Here is a 13,104-nt window from a genome sequence, read left to right on the forward strand (position 1 = left end):
GGAGGGGGGGTGGGGGGTGGGGTGGCCACCCGTCTTTCCCACCCGATCCAAAGTCAATAACAGGCTCGATACATAGTTAATCATTTACATAAGGCTTCATTACATTTGCTGATATAAATGCTGACTCACTGGTAATTATAGAGAGTTGATGACAAGTGTGGTAATAAATCCACGACACTATCATTTTCAATAATTGAATGATTTATATTCATGATTGTATCTTAAGAATGTTGAGTTCTTAAACAAACAAAAAAGTTGTTATTGTTTATTCTGTATGTTATTTCTTTTTTCTTTTGTTACTAAATGTGTCTCAGGGGCATGGAAGTGAGTCTTATGATATTAGAATCATAAATATAAAATATTAAGGCTGTCAAATTATTAAGATTTATTTTTTTATCATAAGCTGTAGTAGTTATAATTGCTGTGTTGACATTATACTTACTTGCTTACTTTGCTCAGAGTATGAATCCTAATCCAACAGGCAGAATGTGATTCCTCTATGACTAGTGCTCTGCATTGGGAAGATCTCCTCATATGTAAATTGACATTTAATAAAAGCTCTTTTGCTGATCCCAGATCTGCTGTCGGTCAGTGTTTAGTGATTACCAAACGCGATGGTAGCAAACGCGTCTGTTTAGATTCAGAACGATATTCTCTGGTATTTGGTTTGAGGGGTACCAACATTCAAATAAGCATATCTTCTTCAACTATTTAGATTTCAATGTATGACACCTCATTTGAAAGTTTACAATCTGTCAAAAAGAAAGAAGCCCTTGCCTTACATGGGGACCTTTTCACCAGACCCTGTCACATTGAGCTCAGGTTGGCTGTGATTATCTCTTGTTAACTGGTTGAGGTTATGTAAGCAGTGAAATCAGAGTGATCAAGTAGAAACACCACTTATCAGGACATTATGATTCACACCTCACAATCAAGGTCAGTGTAAAATGCTTTAATGATGATATGAAACAAACTTTAATCAGAGAGACCTCTCCCCTCACTAAAAACATTCCCCTGACATGTTTAACTGAACATTCAAAGTGCACTCAGCATTACATCCTGGTGGATGAATACTGTCATGCTTTTCAAAACACCGTATGCACTGTAATACCTTGTCAGATGGGACATTTGTCAGTAAAGGTTTTCAGCAGAAGTGTCAGAGTTGCAATATTATTATTTATTTCTTTTTCATCACAAGTGTGTTTAATGTAGACGATGTATGGCAGTGCTGAAGGTTGTATAGACCTGTGGGGAGCGTGCAGAGTCTGGCCTGTAGGGGGAGCTACAGGACTGTGGTGGAGTGTGGCTGATGTGGGTTAGCACCAGCCGGTGTCCAATCATCACACCACAGTCCTATAGCTCCCTCTACAGGCCAGACGCTGCATGCTCCCCACAAGAACATCCCTTGTGTTACACTCCACAGTTAACCTTCCTCTTCTGTTGACGGTCAAATCTGACCGAATGACTTTGTTTGTCATCATAAATATTGTGTTTTTCATCCCATTGCCTCAAGACCTTATGTTATCCTCCACCCTAGGCCCCTGAGCATATACACTTGATTGCATTGAATTGCTTGCATTTTGGGGGATTTATTGAACCGTGTCACACCTATGATGTTTCCGGTCAGAATTGACCGCCATAGGAAATGAATGGGTAATAAAAATTAAAATATCAATAAATCAATACATCCCATACAACAATGGAACGGGAAGAATCTCAGCTACAACACTAACTAAATAATTTCCATCTCCAGTACACACAGCCTACATGGCAGGCATTTTTATAATATACAGTAATGTACAGTAAACATTATCTTTGAACTTGCTGCAAAATTATAATATGAAATTAACCCCTGGTGTCATTCTGTCTGCCACCCCTTGATTCTACTTGCTTTGACTGTTCAAATGAGATGTCAACCATCAAAATTGGATAAGGGGTTCCAGAGATATCACTGTGCAAAACACACCGGTCAATTTTGACCGAAAGTAGCACAGTTGGAAAATGAAACAAACAGAAGAGGAAGGTTAAATGCTGAGGAAAAGTCTGACATGATGGACATTTCAACAGTCATTCAACAGAGAGTCTTTACAGTTTGACATCAATGGCTTCATCTGTGAAAAAACACATCTCCGAATGTCACCAAGGTGTGAGTCATTTCCACTGAACACTTGATGCCTTTGGAGTGGGAAGAAGCTTTTTGTGGAGGAAGCAAGACAAGTCAGCTCTGTTTCACTGCATGTGTTCCCTTTGAACAGGCCACTTTGACCTGTGCATGTTTTGAAGTATATAGTATATATATATATATATATATAGCTCTATATATAATATATAATGTCTCTGTCACACTCACTGAGCACAGCCAGGAAGACCTCGTCCTATGTGTGTGTGTGTGTGTGTGTGTGTGTGTGCGCCCATATGGCATCCTTTCGGGGATGCCCTCACTTTGAGAGGGCGAAACGTGTTCAGGACGTTAAAGAGCAGCATAATATTTCGTATGCGGAGGCTGTAAAGAAAGTAGACGGGAAAAGCGACAGAGGGGCTGTGTATGTTGGCTCATCTCAGATGTCCCCATCAGCAACCCCGTGGGCCCCTCCCCCCTCGGTACCAGCAGATTCAATTGTGGTTAAAAAAGAAAGCTTAATAGCATTCATAGTCGATGTGGTGGTGTGTACAAAGGATAAGGAGTTAAGCAAGTCAGACATCTTGAGGGCGGTGGTTGAGGCAGCGGGGAGGTTCTTGGGAACGGGGCCATGTGATCCCGCAGCACTGCATAAGTACATGAACATCATGAATAGCCCTTTGACAGGCAGTCAGGGAAAGGCTCCTCCTATTTCTAAGGCACGGCAGAGGGAGGTAGAGGAAATTGAGGTTGATCATGCGTTGGTTTTTGATGAAGATGATACTTAAGCTAATCATTATGTTTTGTATTCTACAATGGAATGCAAGGAGCCTTATTGCAAATGGACAGGAACTTAAGAAATGTGTGGACATTGGAGAAGATAAGCCTGATTTAATATGTATACAAGAGACTTGGCTGAAGCCGTGTCTAGACTTTGTTATACCAGGTTATGAAGGTATAAGGAAGGATAGGGGAGAAGGAACAGGTGGTGGGTGTGCAGTGTTCATCAAAACAGGGATTCAGTACAAGGCAGTTGACATACAGTCTAGCCTTGAATGTGTTTTAACAGAGATATGGAGTTCACAGGGGAAAGTCACTGTAGTCAATTTTTATAATCCATGCAAGGTGTTAACACTTGAAGAGCTAGACGCCATTAACGCAAGTCATTAGACGCATTAGACGCAAGTCAGCTCCCCAGTCATTTGGGTGGGGGACTTCAACGCCCACAACCCGTTGTGGGGAAGTGAAAAGAGGGATAGGAATGGAATCACGTTGGAGGAGTTTCTAGAAAGGCACGGGTTGATAGTTATGAACGATGGCAGGCCCACTAGGATTCAGATAGAGACAGGAAAACTGTCATGCATAGACCTAACACTTGCATCCCCAGCGCTGGCCAGAGTTGGGGAGTGGGAAACCATAGAGGAAAACACAATGGGCAGTGACCATTTTCCTATACTGAGTGGGTTTGGCAGGGCTTTGACAAAGGAAGTGGAGGGCAGGCCCAAAGTATTTAATTTCACCCGCGCAGAGTGGGAAAAGTTTGAAGAAGAGACAGCAGCCCTAGTGGGGGAAGTTGAAAGTGATGGAACAATTGACGCCTTTAATGAGTCATTAAGCTCAATGATACTCACTGCAGCACAAAACTCAATCCCCATAAGGCAGAGCCCGAAAGACAGAGTAGCTGTCCCGTGGTGGAATAAGGAATCTGATGTAGCCTTAAAAGATAGAAATAGAGCATACCGTAAACTAAGGAAGTTTCAGTCACAGATTAATGCAATTGATTACAAGAGACTAAGAGCAGTTGCAAGGAAAACTATTAAGGAAGCCAAGAGGAATTGTTGGAGGAAATATTGTGGCACAATAGGCCCTGACACCCCCCTTAGGGAAGTGTGGTCAAGAGTCCATAGAATGTCAGGAAAATTTAGGAGTTACACAATGCCAGCTTTGAATGACGGGGTAAGGGAGGCTGTAAGCAACGGAGAGAAGGCGAGCATGTGTGTGTCAGAGTATTCCAGGCTGTGCATAACTCAACCGCCTTGGGGGAAGAAGGGGTGAGGAAAAGAGCTGAAGTGCTGAGGAACGAACAATGGAAGCTTAACCACTGCCATGAAAATAGTAACCCTTTTAATTTGCTTTTCTCTCTCAAGGAACTGAGAGATGCTATTCAGGCCGGGGCCAACACTGCCCCAGGAAGAGATAGACTGAGCTATGAGATGTTCAAACATTTAAATGACCTTGTGCTGGATGAGATACTAGCGCTGTTTAATGCGATATGGGAGGCAGGTAGTTTGCCAGCAGAGTGGAAGCACGCAGTCATAATCCCAATACTGAAGCCAGGTAAAAATGCATCAAGGCCTGACTCATATCGCCCCATAGCTTTGACATCAGCAGTGTGTAAAATAATGGAGCGTATGGTAACCAACAGGCTGGTGTACTTTTTAGAAACTAGAGGAGTGTTTGTTGACTACCAAAATGGGTTCAGAATAGGAAGAGGTACAATGGACTCTGTAGCAGTCTTGGACTTAGAGATCAGAAAGGCTATAGCTAACAAGGAAGCCATGATAGGAGTGTTTCTAGACATTGAAAAGGCCTACGACTCTATGTGGAAGGAGGGAGTACTAATTAATCTGCATGATGCAGGGGTAAAGGGGAGGATGTTCAACTGGATCAAGGATTTTCTCATGGCTAGAACAATCCAGGTGAGAGTGGGTGGGGCCTACTCCGAAACAGTCCATATAGAGAATGGCACCCCTCAGGGTTCAGTAATCAGCCCAGTACTATTTAATGTTATGATCAATGACATCTTTAAAAATATAGGGCAAGGATTTGGCAGGTCTCTGTTTGCGGATGATGGGGCCATCTGGAGGAGAGGCAGGAATGTGGAATTCCTTTTAAAAAAAAATCAAGAAGGGCTAAAGGCGATAGAAGAGTGGGCAGATAGGTGGAGCTTTAAAATGTCGGTGCCAAAGAGCAAGTTCATGGTGTTTGGGCTAAAACGGAAAATACCACAGGTACAGCTAAAACTATATGGGGCTCCCCTAGAACGAGTCTAGGAATTCAAATTCCTTGGAATGTGGTTGGATGAAAGGCTAACATGGAGAGTCCACATAGGGAAAGTGAGAAGCAAATGTGAAAAAGTAATTAACATCCTCCGGAGCCTGGCTGGATGTGAATGGGGAGCTGAGAGGGGGACAATGTTAATGATTTATCAGGCAATGGTCAGGTCAGCAATAGACTATGGGAGCTTTGTCTATGGATCCGCTGCAAAGTCCACTTTGGACAAACTAGACGCAGTGCAATCAAGAGCTCTAAGAACTTGCTGTGGGGCGTTTAGAACGACTCCCATCCCAGCCCTGCTTGTGGAAACGGGAGAGTGGCCACTTAGAATTAGGCGCAGCAAGCTAGGACTGCATTATTGGGCCAAACTGAAAGGTTCTAGTCTGAGTCTTTCAGCCAAGTGCCTAGTGAATAAGAGTTGGGAGTTTGCTGATGGGAAGAAGAAAGGAAATTTCCTAGCTGACGCTGGAGAGTTGGCTGAAAGAGTGGGAGTAGACAAAAATAAAGTAGGCCTAGTACATGCATTCTGGTCAGCTGTGCCAGTGTGGCTACTCCCAGAGCCCACTGTAGATCTAACTCTGTTAGACTGGAAGCAGGAGGGAGGCATCACAAGCTCGCGGGTAGAAGGATACCTAAATACGGCATGGGGGACGCACATGCAGGTCTTCACAGACGGGTCTAAGGACCCAGTTAGCCAAAGGGCAGGGTGTGGAATCTACCTGGTGGGCCCCAAGTCCAGCAAGGCTTGCGAGTCACAGACGGAGCATCTGTTTTTGCCACAGAGCTAATGGCAATCATTTGGGCACTCTGGTGGATTGAACAAGTTAAACCAAGCAAAGTCATAATCTGCTATGACTCAGCTGCCGCCTTGATGGCCTTGAGGAGTGGGTCATCTAGAGCTAGAGCCGACCTGGTGAATGAGGCCATGATAAGCATGTATAGGTCACAGAAAGTGGGGGTCGATATAGGCTTCCTTTGGGTCCCAGGGCATGCAGGGGTAGAGGGGAACGAAATAGCTGACAAGTTGGCCAGAATGTCACTCAAGAGGCAGCACATAGATGTGGGAATCCTGCTGGGCAAACCTGAGTTCTACTGTTCCATAAAGGAGGGGCTTGAGAAACAGTGGCAAGAGGAGTGGAATAATGAAGAGAGAGGGAGGCTGTATTTCTCAGCGCAGGCATCTGTCAAAAGGGGGAGCGTGTGCACGGAAGGTGACAGAAGAGATTCAGTCAAACTGACTCGGCTAAGACTTGGGCACTGCGGGCTAGCCAGTTGCCTGAGAGTAGTGGGAAAACACCCGGATGGCCTGTGTGAATGTGGAAGAGCAGAGACTGTTGTCCACGTCCTATTTGAGTGTGAGAAATACAGGACAGAAAGAGCTCAGCTATGTGAGGAACTAGCCAATATTGGGATACCCACTGTGGAGTACAAGTCCCTGTTCAGCCGGGGAAAGGAGCAGCATGCTGTGAAGAGAAGTGTCCTGTCCTTCCTCCACAAGACAGACCTCTATAAGAGGATATAGAGTGCAGAGCGGAGTATCACTCTGAACTGTAGAGGGCAGTAATGCGCGAAAGCGTCTACACTGCCGGAAATTCGAGAAGAAGAAGAAGAAGAACGAAATTTGGGAGGAATTTGTCTGCTGTGTACTATTTACACAGCCGTTCCCTATGAGTATTAAAATAAAAAAGTACATACAAATGTACTTAGAAACACTTAAAAGCACCGATTTTGGAAGCTTCCCCAGCCTCGCGACCGAGCGCGCCGCCATCTTGAAAATTTAAACTGGCCTAGTCGAGGTGCCATCTTTGTTTTGACAATAGCGGAAATCGAGAGGTAATATTCCTATTTGAATTACAGATAGATACGCATTTACTACTCCAGTTACATATCTAGCTCTGGCCGTATATGTGGAGAAATTGGCTGTATGATTATGACTTAGCAAAACAACGGGTGGTGAGTGCGGTTGAGTTAGCTGTGAGCCATCTGTCACTGGGAGCCGAGTCATTGTTAGCTAACGGTGGCTAACTCCGGGAGCTATAGCTGACGTGGGTACATCATCATAGGATCTACGAGGTATATATTCAGTAACAGCACGACCTTGAGTGTGATATTGCTTTTTTATACAACAGTTAGTACTACTACTAAATGACCGTTAATTAGACTACATGTTTGTGTTCAGGTTACTAGGCAACAGTCCATTTGAAGTTCAGTTACAGGAGAGAGGTCAGAGAGCTAGTACAGAAGAGGAACAGGCATCGTGTGAGAACATGGCTGCTACATCGTCTCTCCCAGAGGAGGATCTCTCCTGTCCTGTGTGCCGTGACATCTTTAAAGATCCTGTCCTCCTGAAATGTAGCCACAGCTTCTGTAACGCCTGTCTGCTGGAATACTGGGGACACAAGGGATCTCGGGAATGTCCAGTTTGTAGGAGAAGATCCTCAATGGATGAGCCTCTTTACTTTAACCTAGCCCTAAAGAACGTGTGTGAGGCCTTCTTACAGCAGAGAAGTCAGAGAGCTGAGGCAGGGTCTGGGGTGCTGTGCAGTCTGCACTGTGAGAAACGCAAGCTCTTCTGTCTGGAGGATAAACAGCCTGTCTGTGTGGTGTGTCAGGCCTCAAAGAAACACAAGTCTCATGACTGTGTCCCAGTAGACGAGGCTGCACAGGAGCATAAGGTAAACATAAATAAGATACAATAAGATGACTATTTAAAATTCTGTGAGTGATAGACAGCTATGTCACTTGATGTTTTGCTCATGCATTCAGACTGGTTGAAAAGATAAAGGGTTGTTGTTTTCTTCACAATGATAAAAATGAACGATCGTTTTTAGTTTCTGTTTTAATTTGACTTTGATTCATCCTTTTTTGTCTGGAATAACAAATATAGTTCTGCTGAGAGAATGTGTTTCTCTGACAGACTATAAGGATTATGATCATGATTCCTACAGAACTGTGGTAAACAGAAACTGTCAAATGAGTCCAGAAATGTCCTCAGTAAAGTTTTGTCTCAATCCAGGAGGAACTCCAGACAGCTCTGAAACCCTTACAGGAGAAGCTGGAGGTCTTTAACAAAGTTAAACAAACCTGTGATGAAACATCAAAACACATTAAGGTACTGTGTACGTCAGGCAACGTGTTGTATTCAGTGATGTGGTCTTCTCTTGTTCTGCTCAGTATTGGATGCTGTTGACATCTAACTGATAGTCATGCATCTGCAACTCAAAATCATAAAGAGAGCTGCATACATTTCACCTGAACTTTGAATAATAATAATAATAATAATAATAATAATAATAATACCAAAGTTAAAGTAAAACTAGTTAACGTACTATATGGTAGTAAAACTACAGTGATCATAATATTATTCCCCTTGCTGTCTCCAGAGCCAGGCCCAGCACACAGAGAGACAGATTAAGGAGGGGTTTGAGAAACTTCACCAGTTTCTACGAGAGGAAGAGGAGGCCAGGATAGCTGCACTGAGGGAGGAAGAGGAGCAGAAGAGTCAGATGATGAAGGAGAAGACTGAGGCACTGAGCAGACAGATATCATCACTTTTAGACACACTCACAGCCTTAGAGAAGGAGCTGAAAGCTGAAGACATCTCCTTCCTGCAGGTAAGGATGCCTTCTCTCAGACAGTAATTGTAAATGTATTCAGAGACTGATTGATGACATCACTAGCATTGATGACAATTCTCCTCTGTTCCTCTCCAGAACTTCAAGGCCAGTAAGGAAAGGTAAGTGATCTGTCTCTGGTCTCTCTTCTCTGGGGTTCTGAACCCAAGCCTACAGCAGCACTGACTCCTGAATGTTCTTCCAGAGCCCAGTTCACACTGCCAGACCCAGAGAAGGTTTCAGGAGGGCTGATAGACGTGGCCAAACACCTGGGCAACCTGCAGTTCAGAGTCTGGGAGAAGATGCAGGGGATTGTCAAGCACGGTTAGTACTGACCAGAATTGGATTAAGAATATCTAATAGATTATATGAACACGTTCATAGAACATACCACATTAATACATTCATAATAATATTATGTGACACCAGCCAGTGTTTTGACCAGCCAGGTGCCAAAGTCATCTTTCAGTTTTTGACATAGTCTGAAAGTACAGATTGTCAGCTTTCAAATTATGTGAAATTGGAAGAAAACAGAAGACGACATGTGTATTTGAATGTACCCCTGAAATCACATTCCTGAGAAAAAGCCTTTTAAAGATCTGAGTTTTTCACACGTCTGCACAGCCAGGTAATGGGCGGTAACAATAGCTGGTTAACCCCGCCCCCAACCACTTCCCCTCTAGATTGACAGCTGCCAGCTGTTAATATCTGTCAGTGTTACTGGGTCAGATAGGCTTTTCAAAGGGAAGTTTACAGTACATAGCTAGCTATAGCTAACATTCTCACCTAGGCATTATATGATGCTCACGTTCCATTTGACCAGCTGCCATCACAAATGTATAATATATAATACATATTACATATGTATATATATATATATATATATATATATATTATATATGTATAATATGTATAATAAATAATACAGCGCATAATGTGTAGAATGCATCTGTGTTTGTTTTGAAGCTCCTGTGATTCTGGACCCCAACACTGCACATCCCTGGCTCTCTCTGTCTGATGATCTGACCAGTGTGAGACAGAGAGGGTCAAGGAAGCAGCTGCCTGACAACCCAGAACGGTTCATGAAGTTTGCAACTGTTCTGGCCTCTGAGGGGTTCATCTCAGGAGAGCACAGCTGGGAGGTGGAGGTGGGGGACCATCCTGTCTGGCACATGGGTGTGGTTAAAGAGTCCAGGGACAGAAAGGGGGTGGTATATGCATCACCACAGTATGGAATCTGGGCTATAGGACAGACGGATGGTAAGTATAGAGATGTAGTGGGTAAGACCATCACTCTGAAGAGGAGACCCCAGAGGATCAGAGTACAGCTGGACTACAACAAGGGGGAGGTGTCCTTCTACGACCCTGAAGACATGACACTCATCCACACTCATAAACACACCTTCACTGAGAGACTGTTCCCCTTCTTCTCTATTGGAGGAGCTGGTGATGCTAAACACCCTGATCTACAGATCTGCCAATCAGAGGTGTCTCTGACCGTGATGTCATCCCAGTGAGGAGGGGGGGTGGGGGGTGGGGTGGCCACCCGTCTTTCCCACCCGATCCAAAGTCAATAACAGGCTCGATACATAGTTAATCATTTACATAAGGCTTCATTACATTTGCTGATATAAATGCTGACTCACTGGTAATTATAGAGAGTTGATGACAAGTGTGGTAATAAATCCACGACACTATCATTTTCAATAATTGAATGATTTATATTCATGATTGTATCTTAAGAATGTTGAGTTCTTAAACAACAAAAAAAGTTGTTATTGTTTATTCTGTATGTTCTTTCTTTTTTCTTTTGTTACTAAATGTGTCTCAGGGGCATGGAAGTGAGTCTTATGATATTAGAATCATAAATATAAAATATTAAGGCTGTCAAATTATTAAGATTTATTTTTTTATCATAAGCTGTAGTAGTTATAATTGCTGTGTTGACATTATACTTACTTGCTTACTTTGCTCAGAGTATGAATCCTAATCCAACAGGCAGAATGTGATTCCTCTATGACTAGTGCTCTGCATTGGGAAGATCTCCTCATATGTAAATTGTGGGACATTTAATAAAAGCTCTTTTGCTGATCCCAGATCTGCTGTCGGTCAGTGTTTAGTGATTACCAAACGCGATGGTAGCAAACGCGTCTGTTTAGATTCAGAACGATATTCACTGGTATTTGGTTTGAGGGGTACCAACATTCAAATAAGCATATCTTCTTCAACTATTTAGATTTCAATGTATGACACCTCATTTGAAAGTTTACAATCTGTACCATAATCTGTCAAAAAGAAAGAAGCCCTTGCCTTACATGGGGACCTTTTCACCAGACCCTGTCACATTGAGCTCAGGTTGGCTGTGATTATCTCTTGTTAACTGGTTGAGGTTATGTAAGCAGTGAAATCAGAGTGATCAAGTAGAAACACCACTTATCAGGACATTATGATTCACACCTCACAATCAAGGTCAGTGTAAAATGCTTTAATGATGATATGAAACAAACTTTAATCAGAGAGACCTCTCCCCTCACTAAAAAACATTCCCCTGACATGTTTAACTGAACATTCAAAGTGCACTCAGCATTACATCCTGGTGGATGAATACTGTCATGCTTTTCAAAACACCGTATGCAAGCCCGGATTATCCATATATTGCATCGGGTGAAAGCCCTGGGGCACCAGCCAATGGGGGGGCACCACATTATTCGGACAATGAAGAGACCTTTAAAATATTTTGCGCACATTTTTAAAATATAGGCTATATTTACTGGAAGTCATCCACACAGGTACAAAACTAACGGTTATATTTAGGCTATCATGTATAAAAAGATAAATAATTGCGAGTTCGGTGTAAGTGCCCCCCCCCCCCAGTCACAGACAAGTGCGCGATGACGCAGTGACGCCAAACTATCAACGAAGAAATCCAAATGTACAGGCGACAACTGAGTGGCTCTGCCAAGCGAAATATTAAGCAAGGCAAAGACTCCAGACATACGGACACTCTTAAAAATGTCCCAACAATTGGGATTTTTTATTTATTTCACCTAGGCCTAAAATGAGCACCGAAGTTAACAGTGTGTGTGTGTGGGGGGCAGCAGAGCGAGGGAGCGAGCCCATTCACAGCCACACTGGAGCAAGTCTTGCTGAATGTGTAGTAAGAATGGTTCATGTCATGACCTGAATGTGGAGTAAGAATGGTTCATGTCATGACCTGAATGTGGAGTAAGAATGGTTCATGTCATGACCTGAATGTGGAGTAAGAATGGTTCATGTCATGACCTGAATGTGGAGTAAGAATGGTTCATGTCATGACCTGAATGTGTAGTAAGAATGGTTCATGTCATGACCTGGATGTGTAGTAAGAAATTCTTACTAAGAATGGTTCATGTCATGACCTGAATGTGGAGTAAGAATGGTTCATGTCATGACCTGAATGTGGAGTAAGAATGGTTCATGTCATGACCTGGATGTGTAGTAAGAATGGTTCATGTCATGACCTGAATGTGGAGTAAGAATGGTTCATGTCATGACCTGGGGTTAGACTCGGGTAAATATAACGGCCTCCAGGCGCATTAAAAAAGCAAACCCCCTGATTCATTACGTGCCCTGTGCTGGACATTCCCTTAATGTTGTCGGTGTAAACAGCATTAATAGCTGTAAGGATGCGAGTGATTTCTTTGACCTACTTCAGTCATTGTATGCGTTTTGTGCAGCATCCCCTCACCGATGGAGCCGGATATTTAAAAAGAAGGATGTGAACATCAGCAGGACTCTAAAACCACTGTCCAGTACTAGATGGAGTTGTAGGACTGACTCTACCAAAGCGTTGAGAGAGAACTATAGTGCAATAAGAGAGGCCTGATAATAATAAGATTCCCTGCTGGCAATTGAATCCGAGTTGGTCAAAGAGATGGACTTTGAGGATTTAGTAAACGACTTTGCCTGCGTAAAATCAAGAAAAAAGAAGTTCTGCTAAAGGTAAGGCTTACTTATGATTATTTGGGGCTAATATGACGCTGTGGCTGAGGTAAACTGTGTGATGCACAGGGCTATAGCCTACGTCTGATACAGCATCACGAAGGTGAGCAGAGCGGCAAAGAGACAGGCTGTTTATTTCCATAATACCTGTAGTACGCTTCATTAATGCTGACAGAAAATATGTCCTTATTCTTATATGCCTGCAACAGTCGTTATTGGACTTGGTTGGTATTGAGCTTGTTTTATTGTAGTATACAGTATGTGCATTTTCCCCCTTTGTTATGGTTTAGCATGTAGTCTCAGGCCATTTATGATGGAAATAATTAGCCTATA

At 43.1% G+C, this 13,104-nt stretch overlaps 1 protein-coding gene across 1 annotated transcript; it reads left to right on the forward strand.

Annotated features, from left to right (window-relative positions):
• Window positions 1-7,443: 7,443 nt before the first annotated feature.
• LOC308161132 (E3 ubiquitin-protein ligase TRIM35-like) lies at window positions 7,444-10,307 on the forward strand (the record flags this gene model as incomplete). Its single annotated transcript, XM_080535086.1, has 6 exons — window positions 7,444-7,851; window positions 8,193-8,288; window positions 8,560-8,790; window positions 8,890-8,912; window positions 8,996-9,114; window positions 9,757-10,307. 6 exons carry the CDS (start codon window positions 7,444-7,446, stop codon window positions 10,305-10,307), a joined length of 1,428 nt encoding a protein of 475 aa, XP_080391212.1.
• Window positions 10,308-13,104: the final 2,797 nt, after the last annotated feature.

The sequence above is a fragment of the Nansenia antarctica genome (genome assembly GCF_963989245.1).
Source record: "Nansenia antarctica genome assembly, chromosome: 6".
Lineage (NCBI taxonomy): Eukaryota > Metazoa > Chordata > Actinopteri > Argentiniformes > Microstomatidae > Nansenia > Nansenia antarctica.